Source organism: Notolepis coatsorum (genome assembly GCF_963971535.1).
Source record: "Notolepis coatsorum genome assembly, chromosome: 14".
NCBI lineage: Eukaryota > Metazoa > Chordata > Actinopteri > Aulopiformes > Paralepididae > Notolepis > Notolepis coatsorum.
Window position 1 is genome coordinate 95,289,117 of NC_140178.1, and position 22,293 is coordinate 95,311,409.

Sequence of the window (22,293 nt, forward strand, 5' to 3'; positions counted from 1 at the left end):
CAGGGGCACTGCATAGTGCCTGAGGCTGGGTTTATTACCTTAACCCCGCGTTGTCAGGAGAGTAGGGGTTTTCTAAACACACAGATATAACTAACCATGCATGTCTATGAAGCATGTCTTCTGGCCACACCTCCCAGTGGGTGGAGCTACGCACAGCCATTTAACATGGAGCAAAGAGGCATCAACTGACCACAACAGCTAAATACTGTGCGTGTGTGTGTGTATTTACCCCTGGATACACAGTGCCAGTACGATGCCGTCATGGCCTTCTAGAGTCTTCTGACATTTATAGGTGGTGCAGGTATCCCACACCTGAGAGAGAGGGAAACAGATAGAAACAGATAAGAGAAACAGATAAGATAAACCGATAGAAACAGATAAAGAAAAGCGGCTGGTGGCGCAGCGGACATTGCGCTCGTCACCAACGCAAGATACACCGGGTTCGAATCCGGCTGTCGGCGTTGCCTCCGGCTTGGGCCGGCCGTCATACTAACTCAATTGGCAGAGTTAGCGGGTGGAAGTCGATGGGTGGTAATCTGGACGTTGTGGACAGCGACTCCTACAGGTCGGTTGGGGGACGCCTGCACAGCAGAGACAGGAAATGGCGGGGGTAGTGTGAGCCTCCCACGCGTTACTCCTCGCCAATGAGAGTCCGCGCTGTCTGGTGAAAAGATGCGACAGGCTGCCTCCTCGTGTACCAGCGGGGACACGTGATGCAAGGCTTCTATCCTCACTACAGCCGACCAGTGGGAGGCATAGTCTAGCAACGTTCAAGACAGGGGAGAATTGGCTATACAAAATTGGGATGGGAGAACAATTTAAAAATAAGGAGAAAAAGTGGATAAAAAAAAGAAAAAGCTCACGCCAACTTATGAGGCTGTAACTGAGTGGCTAGACTAAACAAAAAAGACAAAATCGAGACTAAACAAAAAAGACTCAAACGAAAATGCTCAGACCTGTAGTTGACTAAAACTTGACTAAAAGAAAAATAGATAAACGTGACTAAATATGATGAAAACGAAAAAGAGCATTTGAGACATGACTAAGACGAACATTTTAAATAGCTGACAAAATTAACACTGGTGAGAGGGAAGAATGATATGTTTTGTTAACTAGCCTACCGTAATTCCTCTAATAGTAACCGGGTCTCAAATACAAGCCGGGTCTCTATTAATGGCCGGCTGCGCTCTTGAGCTAAGCAATTATAAGCCGGCCTCCTAATACAAGCCGGGTTACTAATATACTGAGCTGCATACTGAGCTAGTTACTTGATTTCACTTTGAAAACGTTGAAATGACCAGTGACCACCTGTAATTGCACTGTTTACTATTTCATACAGTACTTGGTTTCAATAAATGAACCCAGTACATTTTACTGGGTTCAAACTGACACAAAATGTTGATTTATTCATTATGATCCGTTTGAAAATTTGAAATATAGGCCTCCCTCTTATACAGGCCTCCTCCTAATACAAGCCTGGTACCCGCTACAGTTGAAACAAATACAAGCCGGGGTTACTATTAGAGGAATTACGGTATTTTCAAGAGCCACATTGTTAACACTAAAACGACCAGATGTTGCAATGTCGTTATGCCCCCACTATGAGAACACACTGAGGCTGGTACCGTCTGGGAACCTGTGCTGGAATGCTGGGCTAGTTTTTCCTTAATTTAAGTTGAAAATCGAAATTCTAAATCCCACGACTTATCAAAGAGAGTAATCAATATTGTAAGACTTAATTTATGGTCATGAGCCTGTGTGAACCACAGTGGAAGCTATTACAACATACATGAGGTGTCAGTCCATCCGTAACATTTTTACTCGATTGGCGACATCAGAATTAAGCATTTGAAAGGTGATTGAAAAACATGTGCATTACCTTGATGGTCTTGTCTGAGGAGCCAGAGAAGAGCAGGTCTCCAGTGGAGTACACACACAGACACCACACTGGACCCTGGTGGCCAACGAACGTCCCCTTACACTTAAAGATCTGCTGGGGGTCGTACGCTACAGACAGAGACAGAGACAGAGACAGAGACAGAGAGAGAGAGAGAGAGAGAGAGAGAGAGAGAGAGAGAGAGAGAGAGAGAGAGAGACAGACAGAGAGACAGACAGACAGACAGACAGAGAGAGAGAGACAGACAGACAGAGAGGAGAGAGACAGTGACAGAGAGAGAGACAGAGAGAGAGAGTGACAGAGAGAGAGACAGAGAGAGTCAGAGCAGACATCGTTTTAATACTAAAGGGCGATAGAATAATTTAAAACAGAACTAGATGGATTTAAAGGTCGTCTGGGGGTTGTCAGCTATGGAGGGATAGAGGGAGGAAGGAAGAGCAAGAGAGAGGGGATTAAAATGTCCACTTCAAATGGAACTATTAAACCTAAATCAAACGATCAAACAAACAACCTTGAAACTTTACACATTCTCCTGAATGTCCCCCAGAATGATTTAACCTTCCCTCCCCTCTGGAGAGTTGAGAGGGAGGACAGGGACAGAGGGAGAGAGGGGGAGGATTAAAGAGGGGATCAAGAGGAGGATGGATAGGGGGATAAGGAATAAGGGGATGCCACTCACAGCCCAGGATGCCCATGTTGAGCCTGGCGTTGATGTGGGACAACTCATCCTAAAGACGGACAGGGAGACAGAGAGGGGATGATCAGAGTCAGATTTTTTATTTGCCATGTATGGACGAATCCACATTGGAATACAGGTACAGAGCAATACTGTGTGTCATCTACAACTAAACCAATACAGGAGCAGAGTTGAAACGGTACAGGAAAAAAAACATGGACAGTACAGTAATAAAATTAAATAAAAGGACAATATAAAAATGACACGTTTGTAATGCATAATGCTAAGGTTAAGATCAACATCCCATAAAGTGCATATCATAGTAAAGTGCATGATGCATAGAGGAAACAGCACTTCCACAACCCGACTAGTAACACATCAAATAAAAAATAATATAATATACAAATCTAGGTTTTGGGGTTATTCAGGCTGTGTACAGCACTGGGGAAGAAACTCTTAGTAAACCGAGAGGTAGAGCATGTGATAGAGCGGTAGCGTCTGCCCGAGGGGAGGGGGACTTTGCGGCTGGGTGACCAGAGGGGTCGTTGATAATTCCAGGCACAGGAAAGCAGCCTGGCACCATAGATCTCTTCTAGAGCTGGCAGACTAACCCCGATCGTCTTATGTGCAAGACGCACAATTCTGTTCAGAGATTTCTTCAAGTTTCAAGTTTGTTTATTATATGGCACAACAAAATACAGAATACTTTATATGAAATGCTTATTTATGAAAGAGCCCCTGAGAGTGTGCTACATACAGTAAAAAAGAGCAGACTTCTCCTGGTCTGTAATGTTACCAAACCATACAGTACAGGAGAAAATAAGAACGCTCTCAATCACACAGTGATATAAGTTATGTAGGAATCACCCTGTTATTAGTGAACTCTTTCAGTTTCCTAAGAAAGAAAAGACATTGCTGGGACTTTTCACATCGACTAGCGTACTCCGCAAAGTGTTCAAAGTATTTGGATGGACTTAAATAACAAGTCAAGTCAAATCAAACAAGACTCCTTAAAAAATTTGGACCTCCCCTTAAAAGGCCTTCGAGAAAATGAAGAATTGCTAAATTGTCGTATCGTGGCCCAAGCAAGGTGATGAGATGTAGAGCGAGCTCTCTGGCCAATAGCATCCCTATTAAGGGCTTGTGTCCATAGCGGACGTTTTATGAGTTGTCAGCTCCTTTCTGTCATTAATTTCTATGCTACCGGCACGACAGGCACGCTCCTTTTCCCAGTGCCGCGCCTCGTGTTTATGTGCTCTCGGCGGCAGCGTTTTTGGGCGGAGCGCTCCCAGCGCATAAAGTTGAAACTAGTTCAACTTTTGGAAAGGAGCGAGCTCATCAAGGTAACTTTTTTTCGACCGACCAATCAACATCGAGGAAGTGGCGGAGCCGCGGCAGTCGCGAGACTCAGGGAAACGCTCGGAGCTTTTTTTTTTTTGCTTCTCAAAGCGGTCCGCCTTGAAAAAAACGTCCGCTATGGACACAAGCCCTAAGAATGCATTAGAAAATGCATGTAATGCACATTCCAACACACACACACACATACAGTGACTTACATTGAGCATGGAGGCATCTCTACGGAACTCCATCAGATCTTCACTCAACTTACTCTGGTTCTCATCCAACACATCTGAAACAAACACACAGTGAAAAGAATTAAATAAAGTTATGTCATGTAAATGTAACAGCGCTGTCAACATCCAAATTCATTAAAATGTCATTTTAATTGAGTTAACTCGTTCACACAGCAACACAGACACTACGCTTCAGGCGTCTCCGTCTCTCTCACCAAACTTGAGCTCCAGGTTTTTCTCCAGCTGGTCTAGTTTCTCAGACAGCTTCCCCAGCATGGAGCGAAGGAAGGCGATGTCCTGGTCCTTCTGAGCCAGTGTCAGCTGCATCTCATGGAACCTAACCAAGGGGCAAGGGGCAAAGTTCACATATGAAGGAAAAAAAATTAAAAATTTACTCAAAAGAATAAAGATAGAAAAAAGTAGCAAAAGAAGGTTCAGAGGCCCAGAAATACAAACATGAAACAGAGAGAGCACCCACCGTCATTTATGTAATGAAGTACTTAGTATACTATTCATAATTTCTGTTTAATCTCACCTGCACAATCGGCTTAATTTGAGGCTATGTGCATTATTTGTTCCATTGTGCAAATAAATGAAATCTATAATAATAAAAAAAAAGTTTTTAAAGGTATAATAATCAAAGTAATGAAGTAGGTACAGAAATAGAGAAAAAAACCGATGTTGAGGATCTGAATAGAGTTCACCTGTCATCCGTCTGCTGTAGGAACTCCTTCAGTCCTTCAAACTTGCACACCTCCAGGTGGGTGTCATACGTGTCCTGGTTACCGATGAACGTACAGCTGGAGGAGGAGAGAGAAGGGAGGAGGGTTAGTGGGAGACTGTGGGAGAGGGAGGGAGAGAGAGAAACAGGGCGAGGGAGATATTGTGCTGATATTAGATCAATACACTGATGCCAAGTATCACATATCAATATAAAATAAATTATAATGATTTCTTTAATGTGCTTGACAATCCCATTTTACTGAAATAAAAAAGATTGGAATGAGGTGAACAGACATGATGTAGATGATGTATATATATTTTTTATTGCAGATGTTGAAGTTTTATGTTGGGGACATAATTTGCAGTAAAGAAAATAGAATAAATCGCAATATATCACAATATGGTAATATTACAATATGGTAGGCCTTTAAATATATATTTTTTTATCATTCCATTTGGGCTGTGGGGGGTGCTTAATGTCTGAAAGAGTCGACTGAAGGCTTCTTGTCCTCTACGAAAGCATGCAATTGGTCCACTGATGGATACATCTTGATATTTGTCTAGTCTAGTGTGTTCATTAGATGGGTGAAATCCTCTTTCAGTGCCTCTGTGCCCGTTTTCTTAGGCAGTTAGCCTCGCTGGTATGCGCGCCATTAGCGTTAGCCGCGCTTCTAGGCCTCTTTGCTTTTGGAAAGAATGATTAAAAAAAATATATAATATTATTATAATTTTCTTTTTGCATTCGACTAAGAGGTTGGCAGTCGACTATGGCTCCTTTCGATCGATTATAGTAGACTATTCGGAGTCAGCCCTACAACATGGTGACTCTTGTATGTATGGTGATGATATTGTATGGCGGGGTCTCTGGTGACTCCTGCTGAAGGAGTCCTGAAGAAGGAGGAGGAGAACATCTTTGCTCAGCACTACTGCACACTGCAAGTGGGAAATACTATTCTACAGATTTGTCGATTAAACAAACAAATGGATTAGTCGACAAATTCCCATCCGTTAGACAGCCCTAGTCTGTCTGCATAGACCTTTTCAGTGGAATGGTATTGCTAGGGAACAACTTTGATCCAACTTAAAGCCATTGTATTACTGCCACAGGAAATAAATGTGTCACCTACCCATATATGGAGTGAAGGCATTTGATGTGAGGATAATGTCTGTGTGTCAAAGTGTGTCAGAGTGTGTGTGTGTGTGTAGGTGTGTGTGTGTGTGTGTGTGTGTGTGTGTGTGTGTGTGTGTGTGTGTGTGTGTGTGTGTGTGTGTGTGTGTGTGTGTGTGTCATACCCGTATTTGGAGTGGGGACATTTGATGTGTTCACACTCTTTGAGGTGAGCCTCCAGATTCATGGTCAGCAGTGGAGGACAGGACGGATTGTTGGGACAACGAACTGGTCTATAGTCACAACTCACCTCATGTTCTCTACAGAGAGAGAGAGAGAGAGAGAGAGAGAGAGAGAGAGAGAGAGAGAGAGAGAGAGAGAGAGAGGGAGAGAGAGAGACAGATAGAATGACAGAGATAGAGAGAGAGAGAAACAGAGACGTAATTTTTTACTTTGCTATTACAATCTCAACTTGCCTTTTATAGGTGCTATAAAAAAGTTATTAAAAGGCATGAAAGTGCGAAAAGAACAGAGTAAAACTAAATTATACTGAGCAGAGCGGAGACATCTGGAGGCAGAGGGAGAGTTAGGAGGACAGCTGTTAAACAGTTCCAGCACACTGATTGTGTGTGTATATAGGGGGAGGCTGAGCATGAGATAGTGTGTGCATGCGTGCGTGTGTGTAGCCTCGAATTGTTGTGAAATACCACAATATTTTGATTATGTCGTTTCTACGTTGTCAAAAAGAGAAAATCCCACAATCGCAGTTTCCTTCGATAATAGGTTCGATAATTAACCTCTCTCAAACCCTGCCCTCTTTTCTTGATCCACCAATCACAACTGTTGCTTTCCTCAGACAAAATTCAGTTTTCCGTTATGTTGTCAAGTTGGTATGAGGCTGTTTCAACGAGGGCAGTGAGTCATGAGACCAAGTCTTCTGCACACATTAAGGAAACTCAACTGCCAGTCGGTGTCGGACCATGGCGTCAGTCTGCTCTCATGTAGCAGCAGCAGCAGATACGTGTGGTTCTCATCTCAAGATGAGGCAAATATAGGTATATCTTAACAATGAATATGAAGTAGACTGCTATGAACGCTCTGTGGCATAGAGGTTTGATAGGTTAGATTTAGAAATGATCTAGTTTTTGTAAATGTCAACAACGCCACTGTTGAGACCAAACACACTAGCTTGTCTTCACAACAGAAAGAGAGACAATGTTTCTATTGATCAGCTGTCAAACTGACACAGGGAAAGAGAGACAATGTTTCTATTGATCAGCTGTCAAACTGACGCAGAAAGAGAGACTGTTTCTATTCATCAGCTGTCAAACTGACACGGGAAAGAGAGACAATGTTTCTATTGATCAGCTGTCAAACTGACTGAAAGAGAGACCATGTTTCTATTCATCAGCTGTCAAACTGAGCGTGGGGAAAGAGACAATGTTTCTATTGATCAGCTGTCAAACTGAGTGAAAGAGAGACCATGTTTCTATTGATCAGCTGTCAAACTGACTGAAAGAGACCATGTTTCCATTGATCAGCTGTCAAACTGACTGAAAGAGAGACCATGTTTCTATTGATCAGCTGTCAAACTGACTGGAAGAGAGACCAAGTTTTTATTGATCAGCTGTCAAACTGACTGAAAGAGAGACCATGTTTCTCTTCACTTTGCATTTGAACCTACCGTTAGGACAAAGAAGGAAGAACGTGTCGTAAAACCTGTTTAGTAACAAAGTCAACGATTCTCCCTTAGGATCTACGCTAGGCTTGGGCGGTATGACCAGGGAACAAAATAACTACACGCCATTCGCCAAATGCGTGTAGATTTACCGTCTGGCGACTAAAAATAATAGTCTGCCCGCCAGCTGGCGTGTAGTTCATATCAATACTCTTATTTTGAAAATCCTGTGCGGGTCTCATTGCCGCCCCAAGCGCAGCTCCAGTCATAATATCTGGGCTCCGGCAGCTAGCAACGTTCAGGTTCATATGATACTCTTATTTTGAAAAACCTAGCAACTCCGCGAGTCATATGATATCCGCCCACTCCATGTTTCACTTTCTTGAAAACAGAGCAGCAGCGTCAACAGAGCAGCAGCGTCAACACAGCAGTGCGCCTACAGACTCAAAATAAGTCTGTGATGTTTTTTTTCTTCTCACAACGAGTCCAATGCAGCTACATGCTTTGCACCGTCGCCATTCCTTTATGCCCACATCGCCCGAAATTAACGTTTATGTACCAATCACTACAACGTTAACGTAAGCCAACAAGCTAATCCTGATGATCAGACGAGGCAGAGCCATAGTGAACAGCACTGAGGAAAGGGAAATGGGGGGGGGGGGGGCACTCTCCCCTTCCCTGTGTGTGTGTGTGCGTGCGTTTGGAAAGACGATGGAGTCACTAGTCAGGACTCAGGACAGGAGTATATTATAGTAAACTGAGGATTACTGAGGATGGACAGATAATGTTGATATTCATATATAAAAAAGTTTCGAGAGTGGAAGTTTGAAGACAGACTACAATATAATGCAGGGGTGGTGAGTTGAAACAGTGTGTGTGTGTGTGTCCCGACCCCACTTCTATGTTTCAATAAATTATTTGCATTTTAAAACTATTAACGCTGACTCATTCCTTCAGTCCACTCAAAATTATGCTAATATTCCTTATGTTGTTTATGATATTAATTGAAAATAGCATATGAGAGTATTATATGTAATAATAACACATGGCGATATACTAAAAAGCTATTTATAATTTTTGGCTGGTAAAAAATCTGCCCGGCTGGTACTTTTAAAAATCTACCAGCCAAATGGCTGGTAAGTCAAAAAGTTAAGTTTGTTCCCTGGGTATGACGGTATTACGGTATACCAGGGTATTTTGAAATCCCGCCGGCATGATTCTCAATACCGTGACGTCACAGACTGTGCGCCAAATCAAAAATGGGTTTCCTTCTATTACACTGACAGAGTTGCTTGTAGTGCACAGCACGCGCCAGCAGAGGGCAGGGCAGTCTGTCTTTCCCTCTCTCAGTCAGAGCTCAGCAGAGCAGGATGACGCAATGCGCGTGTTCCTTTGGGTCTTTCATCTGCACGACAAATAAAGACTTATTCTTCTATAGAATGCGGTTATGGACCGATGGCCGCCGTTTATTAAGATCTAATGGACCATGGGTCCACTTCCAGACATTGGATGATTGAGGAATCGGGAAACGGAGCGTATTTCTAACGTTTTGAAATGGATTCGTGCATGAATGTGGACTCTGGGAGACGTTGTTTGGGTACCGGTAAGTAAGTTATGTTATGGTTAAGCGATTGGAAGATGAACGTACGAGATATGAATGCTGGGGAGTGTATGTTTGGTAAAGCATTCCAGTTCGACTGTGTGTGTGTGTGTGCGTATTGGCGTCGCAATTCACTACAGGGGTTTAACGGCTTAAGCTGGGTTTTGATGATCACTTAATCAATGCAGAATCAATTTTGTGCGTCTGTATGTGTAGTTGTGTACTACCGTCGTGAGTTTGTGAGTCATATTGCTCTAATTTCAGCTTCCGTTATACGTTATTTGTTCCGTATGACTCATTTCATATCCGTGTGTCTCGAATGTGCGCGCTGATTTGTTTACATTGGCAACACGGGTCGCTAAGGAATTTAGGTTCGAGGTTGAAGAAAGTGCACTTTTAGGTTGAAAGAACGGCCCTAATGTCAACGTGTTTCAATATAAGCGTTATGTATGGTGATAACGAGTATATTGTTAACTTAGCTCCGCTTCCCCCCCCCCCCCCCCCCCCCCCCCCACTGATGAAAATGAAAGTCATATCGTCATAATACCCATACCGGGGTATTATGTCAGCAAGGTATGACGGTATGAAAAAAATTATACCGCCCAAGCCTAATCTACGCCGTCTATGTTATTATAATAAAATAAACGTCCTAGTCGCAAAGCTATAATCCTCTCTCTTTGTGCCATCGAGGAGGAGGCTGATGATCAAAATGTCCGTACTTGCGTGTGGAGAGTTTGACGGTGAAGGGGCAGCCCAGCGGGTCCACCTCGTACATTCCCGGTTTGCCGGCCACGGTGGAGGCGGAGGGCGAGGCGCCCCCGGCAGCGGTGGCTGTGACGCGGCAGCCGTATTTACAGTGGACGAACAACTCTCCGATCTGCTCGGCCACCGCGATGTTGTTCACCACGACCGTTAGCTTAGCCGTGTCCACCGGGCACTTGTCTGGGAGAAGACACACACACACACAGAGCCTCAGAAACAAGCTATGGCTATCGTCCTGTAATACAGGGTGTAAAGGGAAAAAAATACTACATGAAGGCAAACTTTACAAAAAAATTCATAAAAAAGGGACTGAATCCTTTTTCTAGAAAGTGGTCAAGAGTGAAATAAGTAAAAAAGGAATGGGTAAGGACTAAGGAGTCACTAAACCGTCTCACTATGGGTGATATGGGTCGACATGCTGTGTACTAGGGCTGTCCCCGGCTAAGATTTTGTATAAAAAAATTAAACAAATTTAATATATATATATTAGGGGTGTAACGATGCATCGATTAATCTAAATGCATCGATTCTAATGTGACAGAATCGATGCATCGATTTGAATATGTTAGAATCGATTATACCGGTAATTGAAATTGAAAACCTTTTTTTTTATGTTTTTTTTTTTGTGTATTGTTTTTATTGACCTAAAGTCCATTCATGCTGAGTGAATCAGTTCCCCCAGCCACATTTGTGTATTTAATTTTTTTTGGGGAATTAACAGATAGAAAATGTATCGGAAATTAATCTAATCGTGGTCAAATGAAGAGATTTCATGATGCATTGAATCGTTGCCTGAATAATCGTAATCGAATCGAAGTGAGGTTGCATCGTTACACCCGTAATATATATATATTTTTTGTAATCCATTTGGGCTGTGGGCAGTACTTAATGTCTGAAGGAGTCGACTGAAGGCTTCTTGTCCTCTGCGAAAGCATGCAATTGGTCCACTGATGGATACATCTTGATATTTGTAGTGTTTTAGATGGGTGAAATCTTCTTTCAGCGCCTCTTGTGCCCATTTCTTAGGCAGTTAGCCTCTCTGGTATGCGCGCCATTAGCGTTAGCCACGCTTCTAAGCCTCTTTGCTTTTGGAAAGAATGATAAAAAAAAATGTATAAAAAAGAAGAATGATTTTTCTTTTTTTTTGCATTCGACTACGGCTCCTTTTGATCGACTATTCGACTAATCAGGGTCAGCCCTACTGTGTACATGTAATACCGATTGACTGGAATCTCACCTGAAGTCAAGGCACATCGTCTGCAGAAGGTGTGCTGAAGGAGAGGACAGACAGACAGATAGACAGAGAGATAGACCATGTGAGTGTGGTCTCGCAATGTAGTCGATAGTCCATATGGCGTTATTGCATCGTTGGGATTGTCTTTTAGACAGAACTGGAGCTTTGGATCTTGTCCAACTAAATTTTTTTACTCTGTGTATCACTCAACATCCGTGTAAATGAGGGCAACCTCAAAAGATCTATCGAGTTTTAAATAATGGTTACAAATTTTATTAATTGTATTTTGTTTATAATCTTAACCTCTTAACACATTGTGCGCCAAAAACGAGTATACTTGTTATTGCCCGCCAATCTAATAACGGCAACAACGAGTTTACTCGTTTTTATGATCGATGTTTAATTTTTTCATAATTCATCCAGCCTCCCTCCGGGGACGCAGCTGGACCCTGTCTGATATTGCAACGCCTCAATACCACCCCCTGGTGGATTTCAGGCGAGTTACACTCCACGCCAAACCGGAAGTGGCGCTCGGTGCATCTGGGAAATTCCTCCGGCAGAGATAGATTGTAACGTGGGTCTAGATACACACTCGAGTGCATTGGATCGCTTTCGAAACACAAGAATCAATATGATTTCGGCGTTTATTGCGTCATACAAACGGAAAATGGATCTAGCAGATCGACGTCAAATAATTGGAATATTTTTCCTCCAGTCTCATCGACGAACGGTAAGAGGAATCTAACGTTATTTTCAGCTTGATTGTTTATTTATTTCACTGCAATCCATCTGATCAACGTATCAACCCATACTAAAAAAAAGCCGTTACTGACAATCAAGGAATTATAAACGACCCCCCCCCCCCCCTTTCCTTCACGCATGATGAAGCATAATGTATACCGATCATATACATTTGAATTTTTTAATATAGCGTGTGTATAGGAACAAAACACTAATCAATAATGTATCATATGCGTCGGGCCTATAACTCGCGTTTTAGGAATTACTGCTATACAGTCTAAAAACATACTTATATTCACGAGGGTACTAACACGACAATGTATGAATGGAAAAAAATATAACATTCCCACATCCGGAACGATAGATACCCGATGTTGAATGGGCCATAGTAATGTCGATATAGCTATAATATTTAGGGCTGTCTTAAATACTTCGAAGCTTCGTTCGATGGGCATGGGATTCGAATATGAAAATAAAATTGTATTATAATTTTTTTTGTTGCAAAATCAACTCTGTCTCTCTATGTTAACTACAACAAGCAATGCTGTTTGTTATTTAAGATGAGGTCGGACTCGGCACTGACAGATTTGTGTTCATTGTGCTGCTTTTATAAAGCCTCAAATGATGGCTTACAATATTTCATGAAAGCAACGTGTTTTGTTTGTCTAAGATTTAAAAAGGTTTAAACTTTACAGCACTGACAAAGTTGAACAAAGTGCTGTACAAGTCCCAAAACATAAAAAAAATTAAATTAAAAATTCAAAAAATAATAATTTTTTTTGAAGCTTCGAATTTAAATCGAATCTCGGCCCAGAAGCTTCGAATTCCAAAAGAAATCGAAGGTCAGCCCTAATAATATTAAAAAAGTTATAGCCCTGCAAAAAAGGTGAGCCACTCCATAGGCTTACAGCGCTGGCAGAGAGGGCACAAAGATGGGCACAATGCCTGGCAGACAATGTGTTAACACATTTCAGCGCCAGCTATTACACTCATCCTTGTAGCTAAAGCACTAGGTTTCCATAGCCTATTTTCACTGTGCGTCACTATGTTTGTAGAGCTATATCTATATTCTATATTATAGCTATGGAGACAATACTATGGTAATTTGACAGTGACTTTCTCCCATCGAACATGCAAAAAAAGAGATAATTTTTTCATGTATACGTTCGCGCGTTATCATGTGGTAAATATTGTATAGTTTAGGAGTGATCCGGGCTAATTCCTGAAAAGCTTGAGTTATAGGGCGCTACGTGAATTCTGCTATACGCGTTGGCGTTTCTCGCCTGGACACACTACTATTTCCAAATCAAATGTATATAATAGGTATTATTTTTCATCATGAATGCATGAAAGGGGGGGGGGGGGGTCGTTTTTTGATGCTTTGATCGCCAGTAACGGCATTCGTTTTGAACACCACACACACTGATCAGCTGGATCGATATGAAATCATTGTAGGATCAAGGTGGAATTGACGTCAGATAGTCCTTACCTTTGATCGGGGGTATTCCAAAAAGAATATTCCAATTGTCTGATCGCGATTTCCAGTATTGGTCCCCGACATAATCCGGCACAACATATGCATCGAGTGTCCTGGGCACGTTCCAATGTGATCGAGTGAACCGCTAGACTTGCCTGTCCCAAAATTATCCGACCGGAGGAAATGAGATGTACGTTAAATAAGGTTTCAAAGGGTGGGCGATACTGCCACCTAGCAGGATGCGGCCGGTATTGCACTCTAGCGATCTCAGAATGCTTTCCTATGGTAACACAGAGGTCTGTGAATGAATAATGAATAAGAAAATCGAATAAAAGAAAAAAGATCCAAAAAAGAGTTTACTCGTCCTTGGCGCTGAATGTGTTAAGCCCGAGCGGTCCGGTACTGGACCGCAAATGACATCACGCCATAAATCCATCTCTACAGAAAGTATGAATTAATGTTGAATTTCTTTCCATTCAAATGTAGCCCTAAAGTAAAGACCCTAAAGACCCTGTAAAAACAGCAGTCCAAGTGTATATTTTCAGCAATACGTTTGTTTACCAATGGTTTAAAGTGTTAGTGAAATATGAGAAATCTAGTCGGAAAAAGATGAGAATTGACGCTAGGAAATGACACCGCCATTTGTTTGTAGTCCTATGAGGAGAGGAGACCCAGGACTTCCTAGCTCAGGCTAGCCCCTGTCAATCATCTGACTCCTAGATTTAGTTTTTTTATTTCTCTTATTTTTCGGGATCATCTCCCACAAACCTGAACGTTATTGCCATAAAACAGAACATAGTTAGTTTATCTACCTTTCTGTGAACGTCTAGCAAAAAAAGGCGTTGCAATCTGATGACAAATGGTGGAGAAATTTACATTATAAAAAAGTAACTGTACAGTAATTTCATTCATGGTTTGTGAATCACGCCTGGTGATACTAAATCCAGATTGAACTCTGCCATTGGAAAGGGTAGATTTGGCCCGATCCATAGATGTGCGACTTGGCCATAGTAAGATAATTTTTTTTTTTTTTTACTTTTTTTTTTTTTATATATACTTTATTGTGTCAAAGAAAAACATTTTACATTTAGGTATAGTAAGTGTACCCACATACACAACTGCACCTGTCCATACCTACATACGTACATACCCACACAAATGTACATACGCATATTCCAAATCTTGACACTTTTTTTTTTTTTTTTGTACCCATCACCCATACAAAAAACAAGAGACGAAAACACAAACAAAGGGGCGAGCACCAGCATAGATCCCGGACCGGCACACATCCAACATCCATCCCTACCCGTCCCCACACACACACACACACAAGAAAAACAACAAACAACAACAACAATAATAACAGCAAACAAATAAGAAATTAATAGAAAAAAGAAACCAACCAAAAAACTAAAAATTTAAATAAAATAATAATAATAAGTAAAAAGGCTTGAATTTTCATTGTAGGTATAGCTGTAGGCCTAAGGGGTGTTCCCCAACAATTGATCAGTAGATCATCGCTGTTTCATGTTGCTTAAAATCTTCCTTAAAGACTGATCTGTCTGTCAACTAGTACCCCTCCATAGTTTAAAGAGCATATTTTCATTCTTATTGATTTTGTAGGTTACCTTTTCCATACTATATATGTCCTCTACAGTTTCTAACCATTTGTTTACTTTCGGGGGTTCAAGTTTTTTCCAAGCTCTTGTAATTTGTTTAAGTGCTGCAGCTCTCAAAATAAAAAAAGGTATAGTTCTTCTTTTTGTAGGTTTTTGGGGCGTGTTCCTAAGAGTATATCATGTTTTTCTATACCCACTTCCTCAAACATCTGTTCCATTATGTCTAGAATATCTGACCAGTAGATTTGAATTTTTTTACATGTAAAGAAAATATGTGTATGGTCAGCATTCTTCTCCCCACACTCCCTCCAGCAGCCGGGATCATTTTGTGCGTATTTGGACATACTCGATGGTGTTCTAAAGTACCTCATATTTATTTTCCAAGCATACTCCTGCCAAAAGGGTGATTTTATGTAATGGAAGATATCTTTAAAGCTTTGATTCCACTCCTTATCTGGTATGTTTGTTTTCAGTTCCTTCTCCCATTTATTTTTAATATAGCTTAAATCTTCAATTTTGTAGATTTGTCCAGTTGTGTTTTTGAGGTTATGGCTTTGTTGAGTCTTTATCATGTATTTCAGTAGGGGGTGGAGATCTTCAAGAGTTTTAATTTGGACTTTTTCTCTTAAGTAGCTTCTTACTTGCAGGTATCGGTGAAAGTGATTACTAGGACAGGCATATTTATTAGCTACATTTTCAAAAGAATCCACTCCTTCATTGTACATTTGATAGAAACGTATGAGGCCCTTAGCTTCCCATGTCTTAAAAAAACCGTCAATACTGTTTGGAGAAAAATCTGGGTCCCATGCTATTTGTCTTAGTAAGATCATTTATAGGCCTGATATTCTATATTGTATAATAATATTTCAAATAGCATGTGTCCAGATGGCAGAATTCAGTACAGTCTCTAGAAAATCTCCTGTTTAACCCTTTAATCGCCAAGGACGACTTTAGACGTCATTGCTCGCCATGCTTAATCTGCCAATGACGTCGTACATCGTCTTTGAGATCAATATTTCAAAAATCTGTCATGGCAATCATATTTCACCCACAGAGACTTGAGACTTGCTGTTGATCTCCTCTCAACTCTCCAACGGTTCAAGACCGCCATCTGGTGGCCGATCGGCGAATCGCCAAAACCGGAAGTGAGCGGCCGGAAGTGGTGCTCACCCATATTTCGTCCGGCCACTCGCTATCGCTCGCGGGACTCCAGCTTGATACACTGGATAGCGATCCGTTGCCAATAACTCGATAAACAACATGATTTGGACGTATATAGTATTATACAACCTGGAAATGGATCGCATATATCAACATCCCATAATAGCGATCTTTCTGCTCCACGCTGATCACCACAACGGTCAGAGAAAGCTGCGGTGAGTTTCAGCGTGTTTGATTATTATTTTCGATACAAACTGCTCTGATCAATACATACATACATAAATGATTTAACGTGGGCCACGGACTTATAACCCCCCCCCCCCCCCCTCCGGTCACCAGCAGATAAGGCATGACGTTTAGGACCTTGTACAATTGAAATTTTTTATCTGACGTCAATCGGTATCAAACTACATTTGATGATCTAATATATGTATTTATCTCTATAACTCACGTTCTGCAGAATGCTGCAGAAAACGATAAAAACATATTTATACTTTAGACCGTATTTTAGTATGAATATGTGAATGAAAAAGTAGAACGTTGCAACATCCTAAACGATAGATACTTGACGTTGAATGGGCCATAGTAATGTCAATTTAGCAATACAATTTAAAAAGTTATAGCCCTGCAAAGAAGGGGAACATCTCCATAGACAAATAGAGCTGGCAGAGGATGGTATAAGGATGGATATAAGCATGGCAGAGAAAGGGTTAATCATCTTCACTTTATTCATTTGCTTAGATTTTCTGTACACGTGATCTCAAGATCATTTACTTTTTTTAGGCAGATTTTCCGAAAATAGGCCTCGGGCTTAAGAGTTTGTGTGGCAATTTCTGTTTCTATAATAATTATTTTATTTTACCATTGCAACTGTGTGCGTCATGTCTAATAAGCACATGTTGGTTCATTGAGTGACACGAAAATAAAATAAATCTAAATCTATCGTTGATCATCCACATGTGTCATGGCATCGTTATTTCTGTGTATTATGTATCAAAATGTTGTCAATACATTATGATAGTCATATTTAACTGAATGATCAAATAAATAAATAATTTGTTTAAAATAAAAGAGGAGGGGTACAGGCTAGAGGGCAGAGAATGTGAGGGGTGTATAGCTTGATGTGAATGAGGGAGAGAGGAGGGATGGAAGAGGAGAGAGAGGAAACTCACCCCACATGTGGTGATGACAGGGTCCTTGAAGACACTGCAGCACAGCTGACAACACAGCTTCACTGACGGCTGCTCAGCAAACACCTGGGGCTCCTGCGTGCACACACACACACACACACAGACACACACACACACACTTTAATTAAATTTACGTGGACATATAAATACACAAGTATGTCAAGGACATAAACGCTAATAATGCAATCAGATACTGAGAGACAGTTAGTTACAAAAGTGCCTGACTGGCTACATTGTCGCATAGAAACAAGATACAAGATGGTGAAAATAACAGTAGCAGGTGAAAGCAGTGTCTCCTTTCTAACGGAGCAGCTACCAATAACAGATACTGAACAATACCTTGCTAACGGAGCAGCTACCAATAACAGATACTGAACAACACCTTGTAACTGAGCAGCTACCAATAACAGATACTGAACGATACCTTGTAACTGAGCAGCTACCAATAACAGATACTGAACGATACCTTGTAACTGAGCAGCTACCAATAACAGATACTGAACAACACCTTGTAACTGAGCAGCTACCAATAACAGCATATACTGAACGATACCTTGTAACTGAGCAGCTACCAATAACAGATACTGAACGATACCTTGTAACTGAGCAGCTACCAATAACAGCAGATACTGAACAATACCTTGTAATAAGAGTTTACACTTGTAGCCCAGCTGTGAAATGGTCTGCACCAGTTGTTGATATTTCATACTCTTGGTTAGAAAGGCTTCCTCTCTAGGCTGTAGTCGAAGGTTCAACCAACCTCTAGATAACGTCTCCCTAAGATTTTCATATTACACACACACACAAGCCTACCATGTCCTCCTCCTCTTCGTGCAGAGAGAACGTGGAGCGCAGAGACATGTTGGACTCGGAGTGGAGAGAGCGCACGGAGATGGCTGAGTCAGACCTGCGCGGGGTCCCGATGGGAGGCTGAGGGGGAGGGAGAAGTCAGCCATGCTTATTCATCCATGCTGGGACAGATTCATCCACCTACACTAGTTTTCAGTAGAGAGGTGGTTTCCAATCGGGTGTTTGGGATGCATTTGGACGGGGGCGAGCTAAAGTCGCCATGTCTAGGTTATTTGTATAGAAATCACAGAATTAGATTCCATGTCTCAACAGGCTTCATAAGCCCACAGTGGAACAACAACTCTGTGACTTAACCCTCGATGAAGACGGGGAAACACTCCCACTGAACCTTGAGGCTGACCGGATTTATTTCACATCATAAATAGATTAATACAGTCCGTATTAATTAATGTTGCGTTTCTTTTTCAAATGTAGCCAAGCACTACGTTTTAGGGATGCCCCGATCACGTTTTTTGCCACCGATACCAATCACCGATCGTCTAAGAGACATATAGGCCGATACCGATCGTTTTTGGTTTTATATATATAAAAAAAAATTAAATATATATATAAATATATTTTTTATAAAATATATATATTATATAATTATACTTGTAGTTGTATTATCTGCGAGACATCGCCACCACGCAACAAGTCAAAATGCTCGCTATCTGCAAACAGTATACGGTACTCTGCTTTGGTCAAATCACTTTCAGCATGCCCTCAGCTAGCCCCTTTCGTGACTGCAATGCAAGCCAGGGGCTCGAATACGCATCGAATCAATGTTATAAGACATTGATATCAGGAGCTATCTGTAGCTACTGCTAGCCGGCTAGATAACGTTAAGACAACGCCTCAGTGAACCATTTAGTTTACTGGGTCATTTCGTGTAAACAGTGAGCTAACATGAGCTAACGTTAGCTACCTAGCTACCGGAGGTATCATGCACTTGACTATTGCTGGAGCATTTGTTGATATCAGGAGCTATCAGTAGCTAGCCAGTTAGATAACGTTAAGACAACGCCTCAGATATAAACAGTGAGCTAACGTGAGCTAACGTTAGCTACCTAGCTACCGGAGGTATCATGCACTCGACTATTGCTGGAGCATTTGTTGATATCAGGAGCTATCAGTAGCTAGCCAGCTAGATACCGTTAGACAATGCCTCATGTATTAAACTAAAAGTGAATAGTTGACTGGGTCATTTTGTTTAAACAGTAACGTTAGCTAGGTAGCTAACGTTAGCTCACAGAAGTCCCATGCACTAGACTAGAGCAGACTATTGCTGGAGCCTCTGTTGACACGGGTCTGGGAGGGGCAGGGGGAGGAGGAGGAGGGGCTGTGCGCTGCAGCTCTGTGTGCCTCTGAGAGAGAAGTCAGCGAGTGAGAACTCCGCTAAGAATTGGATCATGTTTTTCGATCGGTTTTCACGATCGGCGAGAATAAAGCATTATCGGAATTCACCAATCTCATATTTATACTGAATATCGGCCGATACCGATCGCTGGCCGATCGATCGGGGCATCCCTACTACCAAGGCACGAAATTAGAGCCCGCCACCCGCCATTGGCAGGCAGATTTTAGGTTTGGCGAGTGAGACTGAGAGGTCTGTCCGCCATGTGGCGGGCAACCAAATAGGCATGTGAAAACCGATCGAAAAACATGATCCAATTCTTAGCGGAGTTCTCACTCCCTGACTTCTGTGGACTTCTGTCTCAAGCACACAGACCTGCAGCGCACTGCTCCTCCTCCTCCTCCCAAACCTGTGTAAACACAGAGGCTATTGCCTCAGGCATTCTGCTGACTGCTCTAGTCTAGTGGGACCTCCGTGAGCTAACGTTAGCTACTGTTACAAAATGACCCAGTCAACTATTCACTTTTAGTTTAATACATGAGGCATTGTCTAACGTTATCTAGCCGGCTAGCTACTGTTAGCTCCTGATAAACAAATGCTCCAGCAATAGTCTAGTAGTGCATGATACCTCCGTTGGCTAGGTAGCTCACGTTAGCTCACGTTAGCTCACTACGAAATGTCCCAGTAAACTAAATAGTTCACTGAGGTGTTGTCTTAACGTTATCTAGCCGGCTAGCAGTAGCTACAGATAGCTCCTGATATCAATGTCTTATAACATTGATTCGATGCGTATTCGAGCCCCTGGCTTCCATCGCATGAGGGCATGCTGAATGTGATTTGACCAACGCAGAGTATAGGGTCCAGCTGCAGCGCCAGAGAATCCTTGCTGGAGCTGGAGGCTACTCGAGTATACACACAGACAGTGGAGCTGTTTGCAGATAGCGAGCATTTTGACTTGTTGCGTGGTGGCGATGTCTCGCAGATAATACAACTACAAGTATGATTATATAATATATATTTTTTATAAAAAAAAATATATATATATATATATATGTGTCACCTACCAGCGCTTGCGACCACAACTCGGCCCGCCCCTTTCTCGGCTAGACCTTCTAGAGTTTTCTCTTTTTTTTTTTATGTGTTTTTTTTTCTTTTCTTCACATTATTATAAATTGAATGTATAAGTACTTGTTTACTATAAAAACGAACAGTTAGAATATCTAAAATAGTGTCAAACCTGTGTTTAAATTTAGGTTGTTCATGGACTTTATTTCAATGAAACGGGGGCGTAATTACTGTATTTGCATGTGAATCAAACCTAGCCTGCAGCCCGCAGAGATTTACATTGGGGGAGTGTTTGAAGCGACGCACTGGCTGTTTACACTTTCAATGGGATTAGCACTCTGGATCAGAAAGAGATGAATGCATTGGATCTAATGAACGAGTACAGGAACTTTGTTAAACCAGTTGATTCAGTCTCTGCTCACGGTGAAAACACCGCGCTATTCAACGGAATTAACTGAGATCGGTCGAGATGCGTCTGCATGGGTAAGTTTAAGAATGTTTGTTTATGTTTACAGTAGCATGTTTACAATTCCGCATCTTTGATAAAACTACACCAAGTTTTTCTGCCGACCACAAGTCCAACCATGTCACGTTTATTACATTAACGTTAGCGTTAGCTAGCTAGCAAGTTAAAGTTGCTAACGTTATATTGATAGCCATTGTTTCAGATAGCAAGGTGGAGAGCTGTAAACAAGACGAAAGTGTATGGATGCAGGGTCCATGTGTGTGTGTGTGTGTGACGAAAGTGTATGGATGCAGGGTCCATGTGTGTGTGTGTGTGTGTGTGTAATAACAACAAGTTTATAATCTCAGCACAGATTGCAGAATGGGTACAGTACAATACAGCTCAATACACACAATTGTTAAGGGGATGCAGACCAGAGAAAGACTTTCGTCTTGTTTACATCAGGGTCCCCCATTTTCAATTCATCATAACATTGACATACATGACATACAGGTAGACAGTACTGCTACATCAGTGTCTAAGAGAGGTGATGAGCATCAGATAGCAAGGTGGAGAGCTGTAAACAAGACGAAAGTGTATGGATGCAGGGTCCATGTGTGTGTGTGTGTGTGTGTGTAATAACAACAAGTTTATAATCTAAGCACAGATTGCAGAATGGGTACAGTACAATACAGCTCAATACACACAATTGTTAAGGGGATGCAGACCAGAGAAAGACTTTCGTCTTGTTTACATCAGGGTCCCCCATTTTCAATTCATCATAACATTGACATACATGACATACAGGTAGACAGTACTGCTACATCAGTGTCTAAGAGAGGTGATGAGCATCAGATAGCAAGGTGGAGAGCTGTAAACAAGACGAAAGTGTATGGATGCAGGGTCCATGTGTGTGTGTGTGTGTGTAATAACAACAAGTTTATAATCTCAGCACAGATTGCAGAATGGGTACAGTACAATACAGCTCAATACACACAATTGTTAAGGGGATGCAGACCAGAGAAAGACTTTTGTCTTGTTTACATCAGGGTCCCCCATTTTCAATTCATCATAACATTGACATACATGACATACAGGTAGACAGCACTGCTACATCAGTGTCTAAGAGAGGTGATGAGC

General features: G+C 41.7%; 1 protein-coding gene across 1 annotated transcript in view; it reads right to left on the bottom strand.

The window, feature by feature from the left end:
- The window catches only part of traf7 (TNF receptor-associated factor 7), a gene marked incomplete at its 5' end in the record, with an annotated part of 55,038 nt that overhangs the window by 28,056 nt on the left and 4,689 nt on the right, over positions 1 to 22,293 (bottom strand). The window contains 11 exons of the mRNA XM_084329216.1: positions 230 to 312; positions 1,880 to 2,007; positions 2,577 to 2,625; positions 4,130 to 4,203; positions 4,363 to 4,484; positions 4,852 to 4,947; positions 6,164 to 6,298; positions 9,976 to 10,198; positions 11,256 to 11,289; positions 17,423 to 17,515; positions 18,254 to 18,370. Of these exons, the coding sequence (XP_084185342.1) occupies positions 230 to 312; positions 1,880 to 2,007; positions 2,577 to 2,625; positions 4,130 to 4,203; positions 4,363 to 4,484; positions 4,852 to 4,947; positions 6,164 to 6,298; positions 9,976 to 10,198; positions 11,256 to 11,289; positions 17,423 to 17,515; positions 18,254 to 18,370 (1,154 nt within the window). The remainder of the gene's footprint in view (positions 1 to 229; positions 313 to 1,879; positions 2,008 to 2,576; positions 2,626 to 4,129; positions 4,204 to 4,362; positions 4,485 to 4,851; positions 4,948 to 6,163; positions 6,299 to 9,975; positions 10,199 to 11,255; positions 11,290 to 17,422; positions 17,516 to 18,253; positions 18,371 to 22,293) is intronic.